We start from the raw sequence: 16,504 nt of genomic DNA, 5'->3' as shown, positions 1-16,504 counted from the left end.
TCGCTTCCCGGATTGCTACTTCATACAAAAGCGGCCTTTTCTTCAGGCTGCAGTAATCAAAAAGAAGGTGTAGTCTCGCGACGCTCTCGTTGCTAGGCAACGCAGATGCAGATAGTTCGAGTTGATCTTGTTTCTGACTTACCGCGCCTGAAAAGTTAATATAGAAAAAATATATATTCTATAATGTTAACATTAACACTTGAAAAACACAACAAAGAAACAAAAAACATTTGATACATAATTTATGCATCCAAACATATCAAACAAATAGCAAGTGTATATTCATCCATTTTTATAAATTACTTCATCTGTAATATGTCAAAAAAGGATAAAATGTCAACTAAATAGCTGATCAAAAATTGCAAAATTGGAATTATTGCAGGCTTGGTTTGACGGAGCCTATGCAGTGGTTCATGCAATCTACAAACCATACCCCTTAACAAGGTTTTTATAAATATAGCTGACTTAAGTTTTGATAAATGTAAATAAATAAATAATACGAAAATATTTCACAATAACTTGACTTACTCTCCGATGAGAATACACAATTGGACCATATGATTCTCCCATCCTCCGCTGATGACGTAATACCAAAGTACCATTCACTTGAATAATTGGTCAAGTTACCAGGCAGCTGAAATCTTTGGTTCAATGTCTTCTCTTAAAATTAGGTCTGCAAGTAGATCAAATTATGCACACAAGTACAACAAACAAAAGCCAATACACAAACAGACATTTAAAACAATTAAATAACCAAAATAAAACAACAAAAACACAACCCAGTAAAACAGACAAAAACGACAAAACAAACGCAAACAGATATGAAAGAGAAAGAAGTTCGTTTAATGCAAAGATATGCCAACATAATTCAAATATAGTTATTGTAAATACAGCTTTAAGTGACAAATGCATGGTTATTGCAAAAACTAATTCTAAACTGATAAGCATTTCATAGTCAAATATTGTTTGTTTGTTTAGTTGTTTCTTTGTTTGCTCGGGAAGCAAAGAGCCAAAAGATGATAAGTTCGACAATATTATTCACGTGTTAAAATCTACATTTTTAACCCTTAACTTGCTTGAACCAAATGTGATAATCCTCTTTGGCCAGTATAGAGCCAACACATCCTACACATCCGTACATTCTGACCAGACTTTATACTGTTTGCTAAGTAGCATTAGATCACCACCTTGATGATGGGCAGATAAGAAAAATTGAAAACTGGTCAAGTTTACTGACAACATTCTGCTGGTTAAGTACACAGCATTTAACTTTCCTTAAAATAAAATGGTATATCCAAAAAAAATTAAAGAAAGGCAAATGGTTACTCAAAATCAATATATTTTCTTCAAGTATGTCACCACAAGACCTTTTGTCACAATTACAACGCACACACCAGTTGTCAAGTAACATTACGTGCTCTTGGTTGTCAGGCCAAAGAGGCGTTTAATTTTAAACAAAATGTACATTTAGAAGTAATAATAATTCTTCCTATAGTAAGGAAGAAACAAATTACTTTGCAGATGGGTGGATATGTATTTGGTGTGCCTTGACAGTAGTAATACGTTGAAATTTCATAGTTATCGTCATATTTAGAGTACAGCGAAAGTTGTATGTTGCCCTTGGTCTTCTCGACAACAAGCACTGGTTGATCTGAAAATGGAAAAAAATATATTCGTCCAGTATGATGGTAAATTTCCGATAAAGTTAAGACATTGCGTTACGCTGTATTTGAACCTATGTTTTTAAACGCCTTCCATAAAAAAGGAGAATGCTGTCTGGTGTTTGATATAAGATTTCATTTGAAGGATTTCAGTTTGAAGATTTACATGAAACCGTTTTTATTTAAAAGAGATCAATAAAGATATTAAGCATTATCAACAATAAAAAAGTGTGTGTTTTTTTTCTTATTTAACAACTTAATTTAGGTTAAATGTTAAAGTAAATGTAATGCTATGCTAAAAGATTGAATTTTTTGTAACGGAACAGAGTTTTTTTTTGTATACCTTCCTCGTTTAGATTGGCAATACGAAAACAGGATCCGACCGCTTTGAAGACCCAGCCTCTGTTTTCGGTACGCACGCTGATCGGCAGGAGGATTGGTTTTTGTCGATTTTTGGTTGAAACAATTCTGACGTCACTGTGTAAGGGGAAATGCTTTGTTTATAAGTTGTCTCATTGCAGCCATTATGAAACCAAGTTTAAGATGTGTTTCATTCCCCATACCAAAAGACTTTATCGTCAACGGCTTGTTTGTTGAAAGATGAAAAACCCAATACAGGTTATGCAACGTTACTTGATGAATTATTACGACTATTATTAAAAAATATTTAGGGACAGCTTTGAAATAAAATATACATGATAACAAATAGGGCCATGATGGCCCTTGAGGTCCTCACCTGTATATAGGCCCCAAAGGGGCGGGGCCGTTTAAACCCCAGGGGCTTTTATTTGAAACAAACTTTTTGGAAAGACACCATTAGAAGTGTTTCAATGGTGTTAATTTTTTTACTACACCATATAAATCGAAAAAACAAGACTCCCCCTCGGCAGGGCCAAAATTTTAAACTCAAGGGCTTTTATTTGAACAAACTTGGTAGGCACCCATAAGAAGATGTTTCATGCTAAACATCTAAGCTCTAGCTCATTGGGGTTTTTCAAAGAAATACACATATAGTTAAAAACAATGACACCCCTGGGGCGGGGCCAGTTTTGACCCCAGGGCTTTTATTTGAACAAGCTTTGTAGACACTTACTAGAAGATGTTTCATGCTTAATATCTAAACTCTAGCTATTTGTGTTTTTTCAAAGAAGATTTTAAAGTTTTTGCTATACACATATAAGGAAAATCAATGACCCCCCAGGGCGGGGCCAATTTTAATCCCAGGGCTTTTATTTGAACAAACTTTGTAGACACTCATTCATGCTTAATATCTAAACTCTAGCTATTTGTTGTTTTTTTTCAAAAAAGATTTTTTAAGTTTTTGCTATACACATATAAGGAAAATCAATGACTCCCGGGGCGGGGCCAATTTTGACCCAAAGGCTTTTATTTGAACAAACTTGGTAGACACTCACTAGAAGATGTTTCATGCTAAATAGCTTAGCTCTAGCTCTTTGAGTTCTTTTAAAGAAGTTTTTAAGTTTTTACTATATGCATATAGGGAAAATCAATGACCCCCTGGGGCGGGGCCAATTTTAACCCCAGGGCTTTTATTTGAACAAACTTGGTAGACACTCATTAGAAGATGTTTCATGCTAAATAGCTTAGCTCCAGCTCTTTGAGTTCTTTAAAAGAAGATTTTTTAAGTTTTTACTATATGCATAAAGGGAAAATCAATGACCCCCTGGGGCGTGGCCAATTTTGACCCAGGGGCTTTTATTTGAACAAACTTGATAGACACTCATTAGAAGATGTTTCATGCTAAATATCTTAGCTCTAGCTCTTTGGGTTCTTTAAAAGAAGAATTTTTAAGTTTTTACTAAATGCATATAGGGAAAATCAATGACCCCCCTTGGGCGGGGCAAATTTTGACATCAGGGCTTTTATTTGAACAAACTTGGTAGACACTCACTAGAAGATGTTTCATGCCAAATATCTAAGCTCTAGCTCTTTGGGTTTTTTAAAAGAAGATATTTAAAGTTTCTTCTTTCGGTTGCCATGGCAACCAGAGTTCTGCATGGAATTAAATTCTTTGAACAATTTTCAAAGGTGACCACCAAAGGAACATTCCTGTGAAGTTTGGATGAAATTGGCTTAAGCCTGCGTAACATTACACTCCGATTAGGTTTACGATTGGGTACCGATGTCTGAACGGGTTGAAATTGCCACTTTTTTAAAGGTCTCCGGCCGGTAACCCTCCGGTGTCAAGTGACCGGTGGGGCCCCGTACAGGTAATCGGAGAATTTTAGTGCAGAGTTATTTTCTTCCGGCATCCGGTACATCGCCAGCTCACCGTAGCAGACACGGTAAAATACCCTCCGATACCCGGCCGGACACTTTTTGTTATCGGTTACATACCGGTTAAAATTTTCACCTCCTAGGTGCCAAATATTCTTCCAATTTCCGAGCGGTATATGAGCGGTGACCGAAGGCGTCTCGACAGGTTACTGACCAGGGCCCGGATGGACAAAGAACGTTGCACGTATGGTCCTAAGGTGTCCGTAAGGATAGCGTTAGGGTTATTAAACAGATCATACAGCAGGTAAAGCCTTGGACTGAGAATAAGGCGACCCGTGTTCAATTCTTGGACAACGGCGAAGGTCACTTTCGTTGTACAGAAGTTATCAGTACCTTGCGAAAGTGAAAGAGATTATTACTGTTTAACTGCTTGACAGACTGTCCAGGAACGATGCAGTGGCTGAACTATGCTCTGGTATGTATATTTTGGTTGCCATAGTCTTCAGGGTAAATCATAAATACCACCATCATTCTCTCATTAGCCAGTGTTCAGAGCTGAATCGGTTAAATCGCTAGACTTGTAATCTGGACATTGTGGGTTCGATTCCCGGGAAATTACTAGGAATCTTTCGGACGAGATTTTAAAGCGAAGTCCCGTGTATTAGTGCTCAAACACTTGGATAGGTAAAGAAGAAAATTGTTTGGTGTACTGCTTGGTTCCTTGACGGTTGTCATCCTGTGTTGCTGGATAGTGTCGTGGTTGCGTTCATTGAACGCCGCCTTCCTTATTGATCTTGTTTTTCATATTTTTCTGAAATTGTGGCATATTGCTATCTGTATCTTGCGCTGTCCTCCTAAATCCAAAACGGCTAAATCTGGAGGACTCGCCTATACGAGCAACCGATGGCGAGTATTAAGAAACTTAAATACACACACATATTCTCTCAGTTTTCACACACGTCAGATGTTTCTTAAAGTTTTTAAGTTTCATTTACAATCTTTTAAGGAAAACTATGATGTCAGAGTGTAATGTACCTTCCAAAACAAAAAGCAAAGAAGGGGTGGGGGAGAAATCAGAGGGTAAAAGGCAAGGAAAATGCCTGCAAAAGACGGGGTGTGAATAACGACCGGAAAATTGGATAGCATGCCATACAAATACCGTCCGACAGCCGACCAGATATCGCACGTATACTTTACTGTCACCGTACGATTGTTGCAAACAGGCCAGATAACGGACGGCAATTGGACATTTATCGTACGGTAGTCTGCCTGTTACCTTTAGTATATCGACCGGTGTCCAGAAAGAAGATGCCAAGGGTTTTCACCGGGTGACCGGGCGAGTACCCTTCGGAAACCGTCCGAATACCTGAGTGGACTACAGAGCGAGAATGACCGCCCACTTCTTCCCGGACATGATTGAAATGTTTCTCTCCGATCTCAAATTATCAACGGTGTCCAAACGATCCCTCTATATCGGGCGGTCCCCGCTTGTAATGTGACGTAGGCATTAGTGGTTTATGAGGAGATGTTATTTAAATTAAAAGTTTACGGACGGACGACGGACGGACGACGGACGGACGCCGGACGAAAAGCGATCACAAAAGCTCACCCTGTCACTTTGTGAGGTGAGCTAAAAACTATTTAATTTAGATGAATCTAATTTCTGAGAAAAAGGGAAAAAATAAATTGTTTAGTATTGATGTTAACTCTAAACTGTTAAATTTAAAAAAAAAATCAAAAATAGTTTTGTCATGCTTTGTTGTTTTAAACCGTTCAGAGAGGCAATACCCGGTATTTTCGTGTTTTTAACCTTTTTCGCAAATCTACACGAAAAAATTTAATAACCCAAATTTAAAAAGCAATATCATAGAACATAATAATTGCCGTTGAAATTACGTTCTGCTGAGACAGTGTTCATTTGTTATTGCTTTACACACTATAAAATTTATTCTACTTTAATTATGATCTAAAACAACGTACCTTATCATTATTGAATGGCACATTTTGCCTAAATAATATCATTTTTTGTTCTTAATAAAATGTCAAGCATGTGTTAAAGAATACTTATATAATGGATTAAGTGCATGTTAGATGTTTGAACTGAAAGAAGTAGATCTGAACATGAAGTCATGTTTGGTTAAGGAAGCAAAATGTAAACAAAGCAGTAACTTAACTTCGATACAAAATACTGATTAACTATAATTATACCGATTGTCAACAGAGCAAAAGACAGTTAATTTAATAGCAAATAAGTATATTCAAAGAATCTGTAAATTTTGTTAAGTTTTTATGAAATTGAAATGATAGCATTTCTGAGGCATAATGGGCTTTTAAAAAAAAATTGATTTATTACTTGAATGTGAAGATTTTACCTCTAAATATAGAAACAACTTGCTGTAACTGGTGGATGTGGACTTTGTCCATATATTAGAATATCCAATTATCTTCGGGACATCTAATGGCACTGAAAATTCAAAAAAGTAGCATCTCAAAAGTAATGACACCACCAAGAATGGCATAAAATCAGTCATATTTTATTGCAAGTTTACCATACAATCTTTAAACCAAATCATCAAAGTTCAAAGTTTATTGGCATTCAGCAAAAACATTTGTCTTTTGCCGTTTATAGATATATCATTATGACAAAGTCAATACAAAAGTATTGATAAAACACAAAAAATAAAATATAGAAAAGAAAATAGAAAAAAGTACATACTAAAACATACACACTAACACACTAACTAACTTACTAGCTTAGAAACTAGCTAAGTGATGTGTCCAATAGTAAAATAGAAGTAAGCGACCGACAGGCATACTGAATGCTGTAATAATTACAGTGTGTAAAATGAATATTTTACTTATTAAACAAAATATGATCTGGAGCAAAACATTCCGCTGTTATTTTAGTAGATGTTGGCGATGAGTTCACTAACTTACTGCCCGCTTACTTTTGATAAATAAACTGACAGCAATCTTTCATTGTAGGTATTGTTTAATCATTTTGATCACAATATAAACAGTATTTGTACATTATACGACACGAAATATATATAGCTTTTATACACTTTAAACGGTCTTAAGCTGTTTACAGCTTTTTTACAGGTTAATTTAGATAAATCGTTTCATATAATTGTCAAATAAAAATTATCAGGATGGAAATTTGCCGCCGATAGGAAACCCCTCGATACCCCTTATCTACCGGTCCGCTCTCTTTATGTAACTTATTAAAACGATCTTTTATTTTTAGAAACGAGCGTCACTGCCGCTCTCAGGAAGGCTTAACCATAATATTATGTACTTCTCTAAGGTATAATTACTGAAATACTTAGTTTGAAACAAAACAGATTTTTTGTTCTAACCAAAAAAAATGCCACTTTAAAGATATTAGGTTACGAATTCATTCCTTGAGAAATCGTTATACAAAAAAGGCATTAAGTGTTAATGTATGGCATTTAATGTTTGGCATTCTGACACTTCATGCTATTCATCTAATCTATGGCATTCATTTAATTAAATGATACCACCAGAATTAATGGTTTGTCCCCAGAGACTAAACAGTATGCGGATACGGTTGAATGCTTTCAGAAACTTCATATAAAGTACAACATACCTGCGGGTCTCGTCCTGCCCAAACCCGTGACCAGATTGCTCCAGTAATGGCTGGTTACTGGCTTGCAGATAATATTCACGGTGTAACGAGTGAAAGGAATGAGATGGTGAAGCGAAATATTAACGTCGAGATCAAAATGATTCGTGTCCAGTGTGATTTTCTGGAATATTTATGTTTTAAAATGTGATAAACTTATAGATTATTCGTTGCTCGATGTATACTATAACTTCAATTGTTTGGTTCCCGTATTGTCATATTTTTTTCATAAACATAAAATCACTTAAAATTGAATGCTATACCAAACACCTGCTTCCTTTTTCCATACATCATTTTTGTATTTTCTGATCGCAAGATCAGTAAATACATAGCTAACATCCACGGTCTAACACAAATTTTCCTAACAGACCTAACAACGCAAAGTAGTTCTCACTCAGAACTGCTTAAAAACCAGCAATTTAAAATAAAGAATATTTTTTAATGTATGCATTTAACGAATTACGTAGTCAATAGAAATATGAGGTTACAATCACAAATTTCGCGGATGAATATCTTCTTTACCCAATGAAAAATGTTCGGCTATTTCCGTAAAGCTTAATCAATGAAAATGCTATTTTTAGCTATGTCGATTACCGAATACTCCAGAGCGTAGTACACATAAATCTGACTGTCGAGTAGTGGAATATATACATGTCGTACTGTTTTGGCGAGAAGATTTTCGCTAAATTATTTTCATCAGTGTCAATTTAGAATTACAATGTATTTGTTATTATTCAAGCTACATATGTATTACTTCCCCGTGGTGCAGAGGTAGCGCGCTCGTTTAGGGTGTGAGAGGCCCAAGGTTCAAATCCTAGTCGAGGCAACTTTTTTTTTGAAGTGTCTTTTTTAAGGAAGTAACCACGATATGCAAGGATAAAGTATGGCTGTCATAAAAAATGAAAATGATTTTTTGATGCAACTCTAGTCATGCAAAATTCCATATGTATCAATCTCAAACTGTTTTAGACGCAGTCGCTGCGTAAGATTAATTATAGTATATAAAAATAAACTTATATAGGAAAATACATACAGATAGTCAGTATGATTTAGATTGCAAAGGTCAGAAAATACCACAGAGGTTGCAGCCCTTTGATTTTCTAATGCAGGCGTCACACTGTCCCGAATTTGGCATCAAATGGACACACGAATAAGGAAATGTTCGAATTCGGATCTGATCGTAATAACATCGGGCCATTCGTATTCGTAAGGGCATCTTTTGCCATCGTATTACCCCCCCCCCCGGCTAAATTTTTCAGGCTCCGGCAGCAACTTTGTGAGCGGTCGCAAAATCTTTGGCATGCCAAAAAATTGCCGGAGGACATTGCGAAGGTTCATTTTCGTGTTGAATTCGTATGCCAATTTTGCGCTTCGTAAGGTCGTCGTGAAGCCATCTTGTCAAATCGTGTAGTTTTCGTCTTTACTTCGTGTGATCATCGGTGCAATCGCCTCAAGAAGACAGTACGAAGGAAACACGAAGATTCTCTATTGTCTTTAGAAGGGAACACGACTACGTGAAGCCCCCGTAATACCGTCGTGTCGTCATCGTGTTTTGGAAAGATACCATCCAGATGGGACCACGATGAGTACGAACAAAGCAAATTTGAGTGGATCAACAAGCGTTGCATATTAATCATGGTGGACATATAAAGATCTAGCATCAGACCATCTTTTTCATCTGTCAGTCTTGCACATCTCTACAGAGATATCAAAATCTTTCATTATTTGCAATAAATAAACAATTATTTTCAGTTTATTTCCTGCAGAATGTCATGCTTTGATAATTAGTCAACCGAGAAAAAGAAGACAGCAGCATTGCTAATTTTTATACAACTTAGAAACATGATTAGCAACTCCTGAAGGCCCACCTTGGGTAGCATGATAAATTTTGATCAAATATGATAAACAAGATCAACAAGGAAAGGTAGCGTTCAATGAATGCAACCCCCACACGACCCAGCAGCAAGAACTAGAAGCAAGGAGCCCAGGAGGACCCCAAACAAAAACAGGACAGCGCAAGGCAGAGCAAGGACAGGCTAATCACTAAAACAATATACATGTATAAGAAGAATTAATAGTACCCGACAAGGAAATCAAAGAAAACAAATAAATGATTAATCAATAGGCCCACAAAGCAAGGACACAGGGGAAGGGGGTTAGAGATTCGATGGAGGGGGGAGGGCAAAATAAAAGAAATGAAACTAGGGGCAAAAGGGAAGATACCTACCGCAGACGAGAATACAAGGGACACAGACAAATATGTCACCAAAGCAGTATAAAACAACATACATACAACTGAGGAACACAGAGGTGCGCCGCCTTGGAACGGTCAGCAGCATAAGTACTGATGGCGAGTTTAAACCGGTTAATGGTGCAAAAAACCTCACTCTAAGCCCCACTATGTTCCTATAAACGAGACAGTGTAAATAAAATGAATCTCCGCCATGTGAAATTCTAACAGTTGTTATGGTTACAAAAGGTGAACACTGAAATGATCATGTAGAAACATATAAAAGAAAACCCTTTGACCATAATAAATATACTCAATGTCTTAAAGGAAGACAGAGCAACAAGAAAATCACATACAAGGGCCCAACTAACAGAGCCAGAAGACAGAAGACGAACATTAAGGCAATTCAGTCCCAAACTTAAGAACTGTCCATCATCGAGTCTCCCACTTGGTCCGACAGGTGTACTCAAAAGAGGAAAGTGTAGCGTCTAAATGTAAAAGTGTTGAACACTAAGCATGCGGTAGGTTCATTACCTCTTTCAATAAAAAGTTTTATAATTTAAATTAGTTTGCTGGTTTAAATCCTTTACGTTGCTACAAGTTCTTGCGAATCTAATTAACTGAGATAAGTATATCCCGTAAGATGTTGCATGCGGTACGTCTCAATCTAAATGTGGATAATTTACCATACCAAAATCAAAATCTTCTCTTTTGTGTGAATAGAATTGTGTTCGATAGTAATATGAAGATCCAAAATAAAGTTCAAACTTTGTTTTTGCTCCCAATATTATCTGCCATTGAAATTTGCCGCGGTTGACCGAAGGTTTTATACCACCCGGAGGTCATTTGATGCCTTCCAAACCACGTACGAACACATCGTACTCAAAATACGACGTCTACTTGGTAACAATTTGCATCTTTGAGGTGACCTCGTGTATGGATATGATGCCATCGCGTGACCTTCGGTAGGAATCGTGTGTGGATCGGATGCGATCGCCTGACTTTCGTACTTGCTTCGGCTGTTGAGGGGCTGTCGACCAATTTCGGGCCCATCTTCGCGCGAAATTTCAAATTCAATATTCGTGTGCACATCTGGTGTCAATTTCGGGACAGTGTGACGCCTGCATAAAGGTTGCATTTATCAAGTATCCGTAGTAATAAGAATTTTATACTTCATGAACATATATAATTACGATTACCTGAATAAATTGTTTACCTTTAAAACTATCCCTATATAGTTCAGATAAACCTGAATTTTAATGAAAACTTTTAGAAATAAACATGATTTAGTTGGTTTCGGATATTCATTTCGGATCGGTGGAAAGATTTAATTATCCACATATACAGGTAAATTATAAATTTCTTTGACTCTTTAGACTCATTGATCAATGTTTTAAAACAACATTTCAACCGATTTTTTTGCAGGAATAGAATTTCATTTAGTTAATTCAAAGTCTTGTAATTTAAATAGATTTTACCGAATCATTTTGAAGCTTCCATTCCGATAAGTATATCACGTGACAAACCATTCCGCCCACTGTCGACGGAGGATGGTGGAGGGTGAACCCGACCACAAGGGTGTGTGCGTCGAGTCCAGGCTCAATTCTCACACCCGGGTAAATATCAACGCTTGCTGAAAATGAACTATTTGTTTAAAAATGGCGCACGTATCCCACAATCACAAAATTGTCAGTTTCGATTAGCCTACTAACAAGATTAATATCATACTAAACTTTCTTGAAATTGCAGACATTAAATAGACAAGAAATCTTGATCTTTCTCAAACTTAGTCGTTCGAGACAATGCGGACACTTTCTTTGTAATGAATTTTGGTGCGAGGAGAAAAGTCTATGATAATATGAAGCAATACCGTAACACTACCTCAGATTATCATTTATATGCGTCAAATTACTGAATAATATGTCATAATGTCGCTTATATGTATACATTATTCGATTATTTAGAAGTAAAAATACGCCAACACCGAAAAGAACAATTGTAAGAAGAATTGAAGTGAAAAATGCGAAGTTTTTCACTTTAATTAATTGAGGATTTTACGTTAACTTCAGCCTTGGGCTGCGTTTCATAGAAATTCCTAAGTGTATCCTAAGTCCTAGGACATAAAACTAACTTTAGGAATAATTAAAGACCGTTTAAATAAACAGTTTTATTTTCAGTCGAATACTGTAGACTACAAATAATACATTCTCCAAAGAAAAGTTAAGAATATAATGATAGACCCTTTTATTCGTAATTGGTAAATGCCCATCAGCATTGTTATTCAAAAATAAAAAGAGTCATAACATATAGAAGTCATAAGTCCGAACATTTTCTTTGAAATGCAAAAATGTCTCAGGTTTGGCCTTAAGACTGATTTCAGACATAAGACTTTCTTTAAAATGCAACCCAGTGGTCTAATTAATAAATTCATAAAAATGACATCACTTACATATTTTGTCACTTCCTACCACAGTATAGTTATATTCATTTGTCCATTGTTCCGACTTTTCTATGAGCGTTATCTGGAAAATATAAAAATTATTATACACAAATGTATAGATACATTTAAATTTACTTAAAACGTACTGAACAAATATAAAACAATTCAAATAGTGGAATGATCCTTAAAATATTCCGTGAGCCAGTATAACAAATTCAGGTAAACGAGAGTATGTTTTGAAAAATTGAGTATTTCTCTGGGGCCAGTGATACAGGATTCAGGAGGATATACGTAAATTATACTCTGTTTAGGAGATTTTACTTTAATGACTAACGTTGAATGGGACGAATCTATTGAAATCTGTATCCGGTATGTTACAATGTCGTCTGCTACTTGATGACGTGCAATTTCCACTGCCGTCTGCTGAGCAACACTTGTATTTGTCCATTTCCCTGAAATCAAATGGTTTTCAACGTAAATTCTTACACGTGCATTGTAAAGAAGTATGTGTTCAGTTAAAGTATTTAACACGTGTCACTGATTGCCTCTTAGTGTAAAAGATAATACATAATGTAATAGCAAAATACACTGATTGCATCCTGTTATAGAAAGAACGTCGAAACACAAAGCTCTCTGAGGGGACACACTGGTAGGTCCGTCAATATCAACTTGTCATAGAGGTGGCAGAGTCGGAATAAAACTAACAGGATTAATTAATATAGTTATTATATATTTTCAGACCTTTTCGGAAATGAAAAGTATATTGTGTAAAATGCTTAGGCTCCTAGGCTCTATATGTATATAGTAATAACTTACTCTGACTTATACATGGCTTTCCACATCGTACAACCATCATCGGTCAAGGACGTCCAGCTACAAGTCATGTTAAATAAATCGTTTACTTTACAATCTATTGTCGGGACTTTGGTTTTATTTTGTGCCGGAAAGCTACACTTGTCAACTTTCACAAAAGACAAGGAAAGTAAAGTGTCCATCGTGCAGTTGCCATAGCGACAACTGTAGTTCCCGCCCGTATCCCTGGAAACGACCTTGACATTTGCGAAACCAACGTTTCCCGATACGTTAGTTATTGGAAACTTAATTTGACTTCCTAAATGCAAAAGATGAAAGGTCGAGATATTTTGACTGATAGACGTTGTGTTGACTTCACAGCTAAAATTCACACTGTCACCGTATTTATAGGCTCGTTTGCTATCGTCTGGAACTTTGAGAACTGAAAAAAGAACAATAAATATCTAGACTTGAGATTAAAATTACGTGAATAACATTTAGATGTCTTACATGGTTCTTATTTTAACTGTAACACGCATAGAACAATAAAAATATATAATACAAGATTAGTTGATTTGTTTAGCTATATGGAAAATAGTAATATTGCAGTTTTAATTCCTAAAGTGACATTATGCTCATTTTTCTCTGTGAAGCCGATATGAAGTATATTTACATTGCATATTTCAATAGATTGGCTTTATAACGGTAAGGGGAGCGGTGGCCTAGTGATTAAGGTGTCTGCCTCTCAACCCAAAGTTCATGGGTTCGATCCCTACTCGAGTCATGACCATTTTTCTTCATATGACACAAGTACTAGCTTGTTCCAGGAACCGGATTTGAAAGAGATTAATAGGAGTTGCGCAATCGAGCTAAAATACATATGTTTGAACCAATGGTGATTGACCAATAATTAATAATAACACATGTTTTGATACAATATAATAATTACCTTGATTATAAAAAGACTGTCGCACTCTTTTTAAGTCTTGAACGTTACCGATACATTCTTAACGTTATTTATAGAAATGTTCAGTACATTTTGTGGATGACTTATTATTTTTTCATAATTAAATATGAAATTAAATACCATTATTGCAAAATGTAAACTATTTTTTATCTATTCACTGACCAGTTACACCCGGATCGACATAATGTTACTTTAATTTTATATAAGCATAATACTAGTAAATAATTTAAATCGTCTGCTTGTACTACTTACATGTATCACACACTTGTTTTAGCTGTACACCTAAGGAGACAAAAAAATAAAACACGGATTAACTAGAAAAAATACAATTGTTTGCGTAAATATATGTCTTATATTAAAACACGGATTAGCTAGAAAAAATATAATTGTTTGCATTAATATATGTCTTATATTAATGTAATTCCATTATAATTTTGTGAAAATTCGGAATATTTTGACTTTACTATTCGTGACTTAATCGTTCTCAAAATGAGAAACAACAACAAATGAACAACAATAAAGATATCACACATAAAGACGAAGTTGGCCGAATTTATGCGCTAAATGTAAAAACAAATAGTTATGGCTTCCAAAACTTTATTAGCCGCGTTCTAACACTGTTTTTCACCTGATAATCACGTCATGTCATAGTTTATAAAAGGGTACGTTGAAGACCATGCTGTCAGCTAACAAAAGCATTCTAACAGTTGCAATTCCACTCCATAACCAATATAAATTCATCAAAAGTTCTCAAAGAAGAGATTTAAAAAAGTTTGATTACAAGTAATACAACAATATTAACACTATCTTTTCTGTATGACACGCCAAAAACGACATAACATGTACATAGTCATTGTATACCATCCAATATTCAAACCACGGTTATACTCGTAACACTGCACGTTTGTAACGTCGCTTTTAATTGGATAATCGTGACGTTTCTATAATTTAATATGCAAGGCTGCTGTAAATTTATGAAGAAATTTCACATTTTTTTCACCTAAAATGATGCTTGCTTTATTATAAATTCGTTATAAAGATCTCAGACAGGTTATATGGCCTAGCGGCTTAAGTTACATTTCCAAACAACAGTTTATATAAGGCCATATGACCTGTCAAAAATCTTCATAAATAATAATATACACGGCATCTGTCAATTTACGAAGAATTATTTCTTTTTTCTTAAAAAAAGGAGGAAGTTTGCAGTATTATAAATTCGTAATAAATGTTTGTCTGGTAATATGGCCGTATAGAAACGATTGTTACAATATAACTGTTTATAATAGGGTTAAGTAACATGTCCAAAATCTTTATAACTAACAAAATATACGGATCACAGGTGGCAGTATCAGTATTTTGACACCCACCCCTATCTGCCCCTGGACCCCTACTATAATCCTGAAAAAAATTCAACACTCTTAGGCTTATAATAAGGTACCAAATACAAAACCACCGATAAAATTATGAAAAAAAAATTCCACTATCAAAATTATTATTACAGACAATAACTGGGGTGTTCAATCAGTGATACTTACTGCCACCTGTGATACGGATCGAGAAGGACAAAAAGACAACAACAATAACAACAGTTACAACACAAAAATCACAAACAAAAACACAAACAAAATAACAACAAACACAAACAAACAAGACAGACTTACCATTGATAATAGACAGCAGAACAGAAATCTGAAATCCAAGTATCCTCATATTTACTCCATTTATGCCGTTGTTGTGTATTAAATTCATCTAAAATTTAATGACCTAAATAAACTTTTCAATTATTTATGGCAAATATCCGCTACATAATCAGATGTTTTTCAAAAATCTAAACCTTTTCAGATTTCATTATATCCCAATTCTTAGAAGAGCCTTAAAATAACAATAGTCCGTAAAAGATATATCGATATATTCGTTCACAATAGCATATGTACATATATAATTTTACATATTTTATTGTTAACTACATATTAGTCAATATTTACATGGACTGTAACCGTGTTTATTTGATGTTGACAGTGATAATCTGTGATAACACAAATTTAACAATGTAAAATGTGAGGCTATATCAATGTTTTATCATAAAATGATAACACAATGACGTGATATTGGCCACTAAAATTTCTCTTTAGTGGTTATTTAACCCCCTCTTACTTAACCTTCAGAATGATACCAATATTAATTTATACTTGTATTAATGACTCGGCATTACTTTAAGTATTGGGCCATACCAGTCTAATCCTCCGTCACTTTGTTAGACTCGATGTTATTAGGTTGGCTACATACTTCCATATTATGTGCCGGTAGTCATTAGTAACCTCGCCCCTACCCGGGAATGGGTCTGGCAAAAAATAAGCCATATTTTTTTCCATCCATCTGTCCCCACATAGCAAGATCAATGTTGTGGTTTCATATTGGAGTCCAAATGGGAAACAGGTATATGTAGCTTTGCAGTTTGTAGCTATATAGTCGGGACTTGACTGTATCCCGTTAAACATAGCCTTTACCTGGGTTTTATCATCCAGAATTG

At 35.3% G+C, this 16,504-nt stretch overlaps 1 protein-coding gene across 1 annotated transcript; it reads right to left on the bottom strand.

Moving 5' to 3' along the window:
- Window positions 1-667: 667 nt before the first annotated feature.
- On the bottom strand, window positions 668-16,119 carry LOC132729976 (uncharacterized). Its single transcript, XM_060715812.1, has 9 exons — window positions 15,636-16,119; window positions 14,227-14,256; window positions 13,032-13,449; window positions 12,550-12,667; window positions 12,225-12,297; window positions 11,254-11,408; window positions 7,510-7,669; window positions 1,515-1,651; window positions 668-673 (listed from the first exon to the last, which is right to left on the bottom strand). The coding sequence occupies exons 1-9, from the start codon at window positions 15,721-15,723 to the stop codon at window positions 668-670; spliced, it is 1,185 nt and encodes a 394-aa protein (XP_060571795.1). The 5' UTR covers window positions 15,724-16,119.
- Window positions 16,120-16,504: the final 385 nt, after the last annotated feature.

This window comes from Ruditapes philippinarum, unplaced genomic scaffold (assembly GCF_026571515.1).
Source record: "Ruditapes philippinarum isolate M1 unplaced genomic scaffold, ASM2657151v2 ctg12355_1_1_1_1, whole genome shotgun sequence".
In the NCBI taxonomy this organism is placed as follows: Eukaryota; Metazoa; Mollusca; class Bivalvia; order Venerida; family Veneridae; genus Ruditapes; species Ruditapes philippinarum.
The sequence above is the reverse complement of the archived record's forward strand: the minus strand, read 5'-3'. Positions and strand labels throughout refer to the sequence as shown.

Bases quoted from the DNA above. Each gene is read 5' to 3' on its own strand.
- LOC132729976 (XM_060715812.1), bottom strand. From the start codon at position 15,723: ATGAATTTAATACACAACAACGGCATAAATGGAGTAAATATGAGGATA. The intron at 13,450-14,226 runs GTAAGTAGTACA...TTCTTTTTTCAG, and splicing joins AAAACAAGTGTGTGATACAT to TTCTCAAAGTTCCAGACGAT. The intron at 11,409-12,224 runs GTAAGTGATGTC...GTTCATTTTCAG, and splicing joins GGTAGGAAGTGACAAAATAT to CAAGCGTTGATATTTACCCG.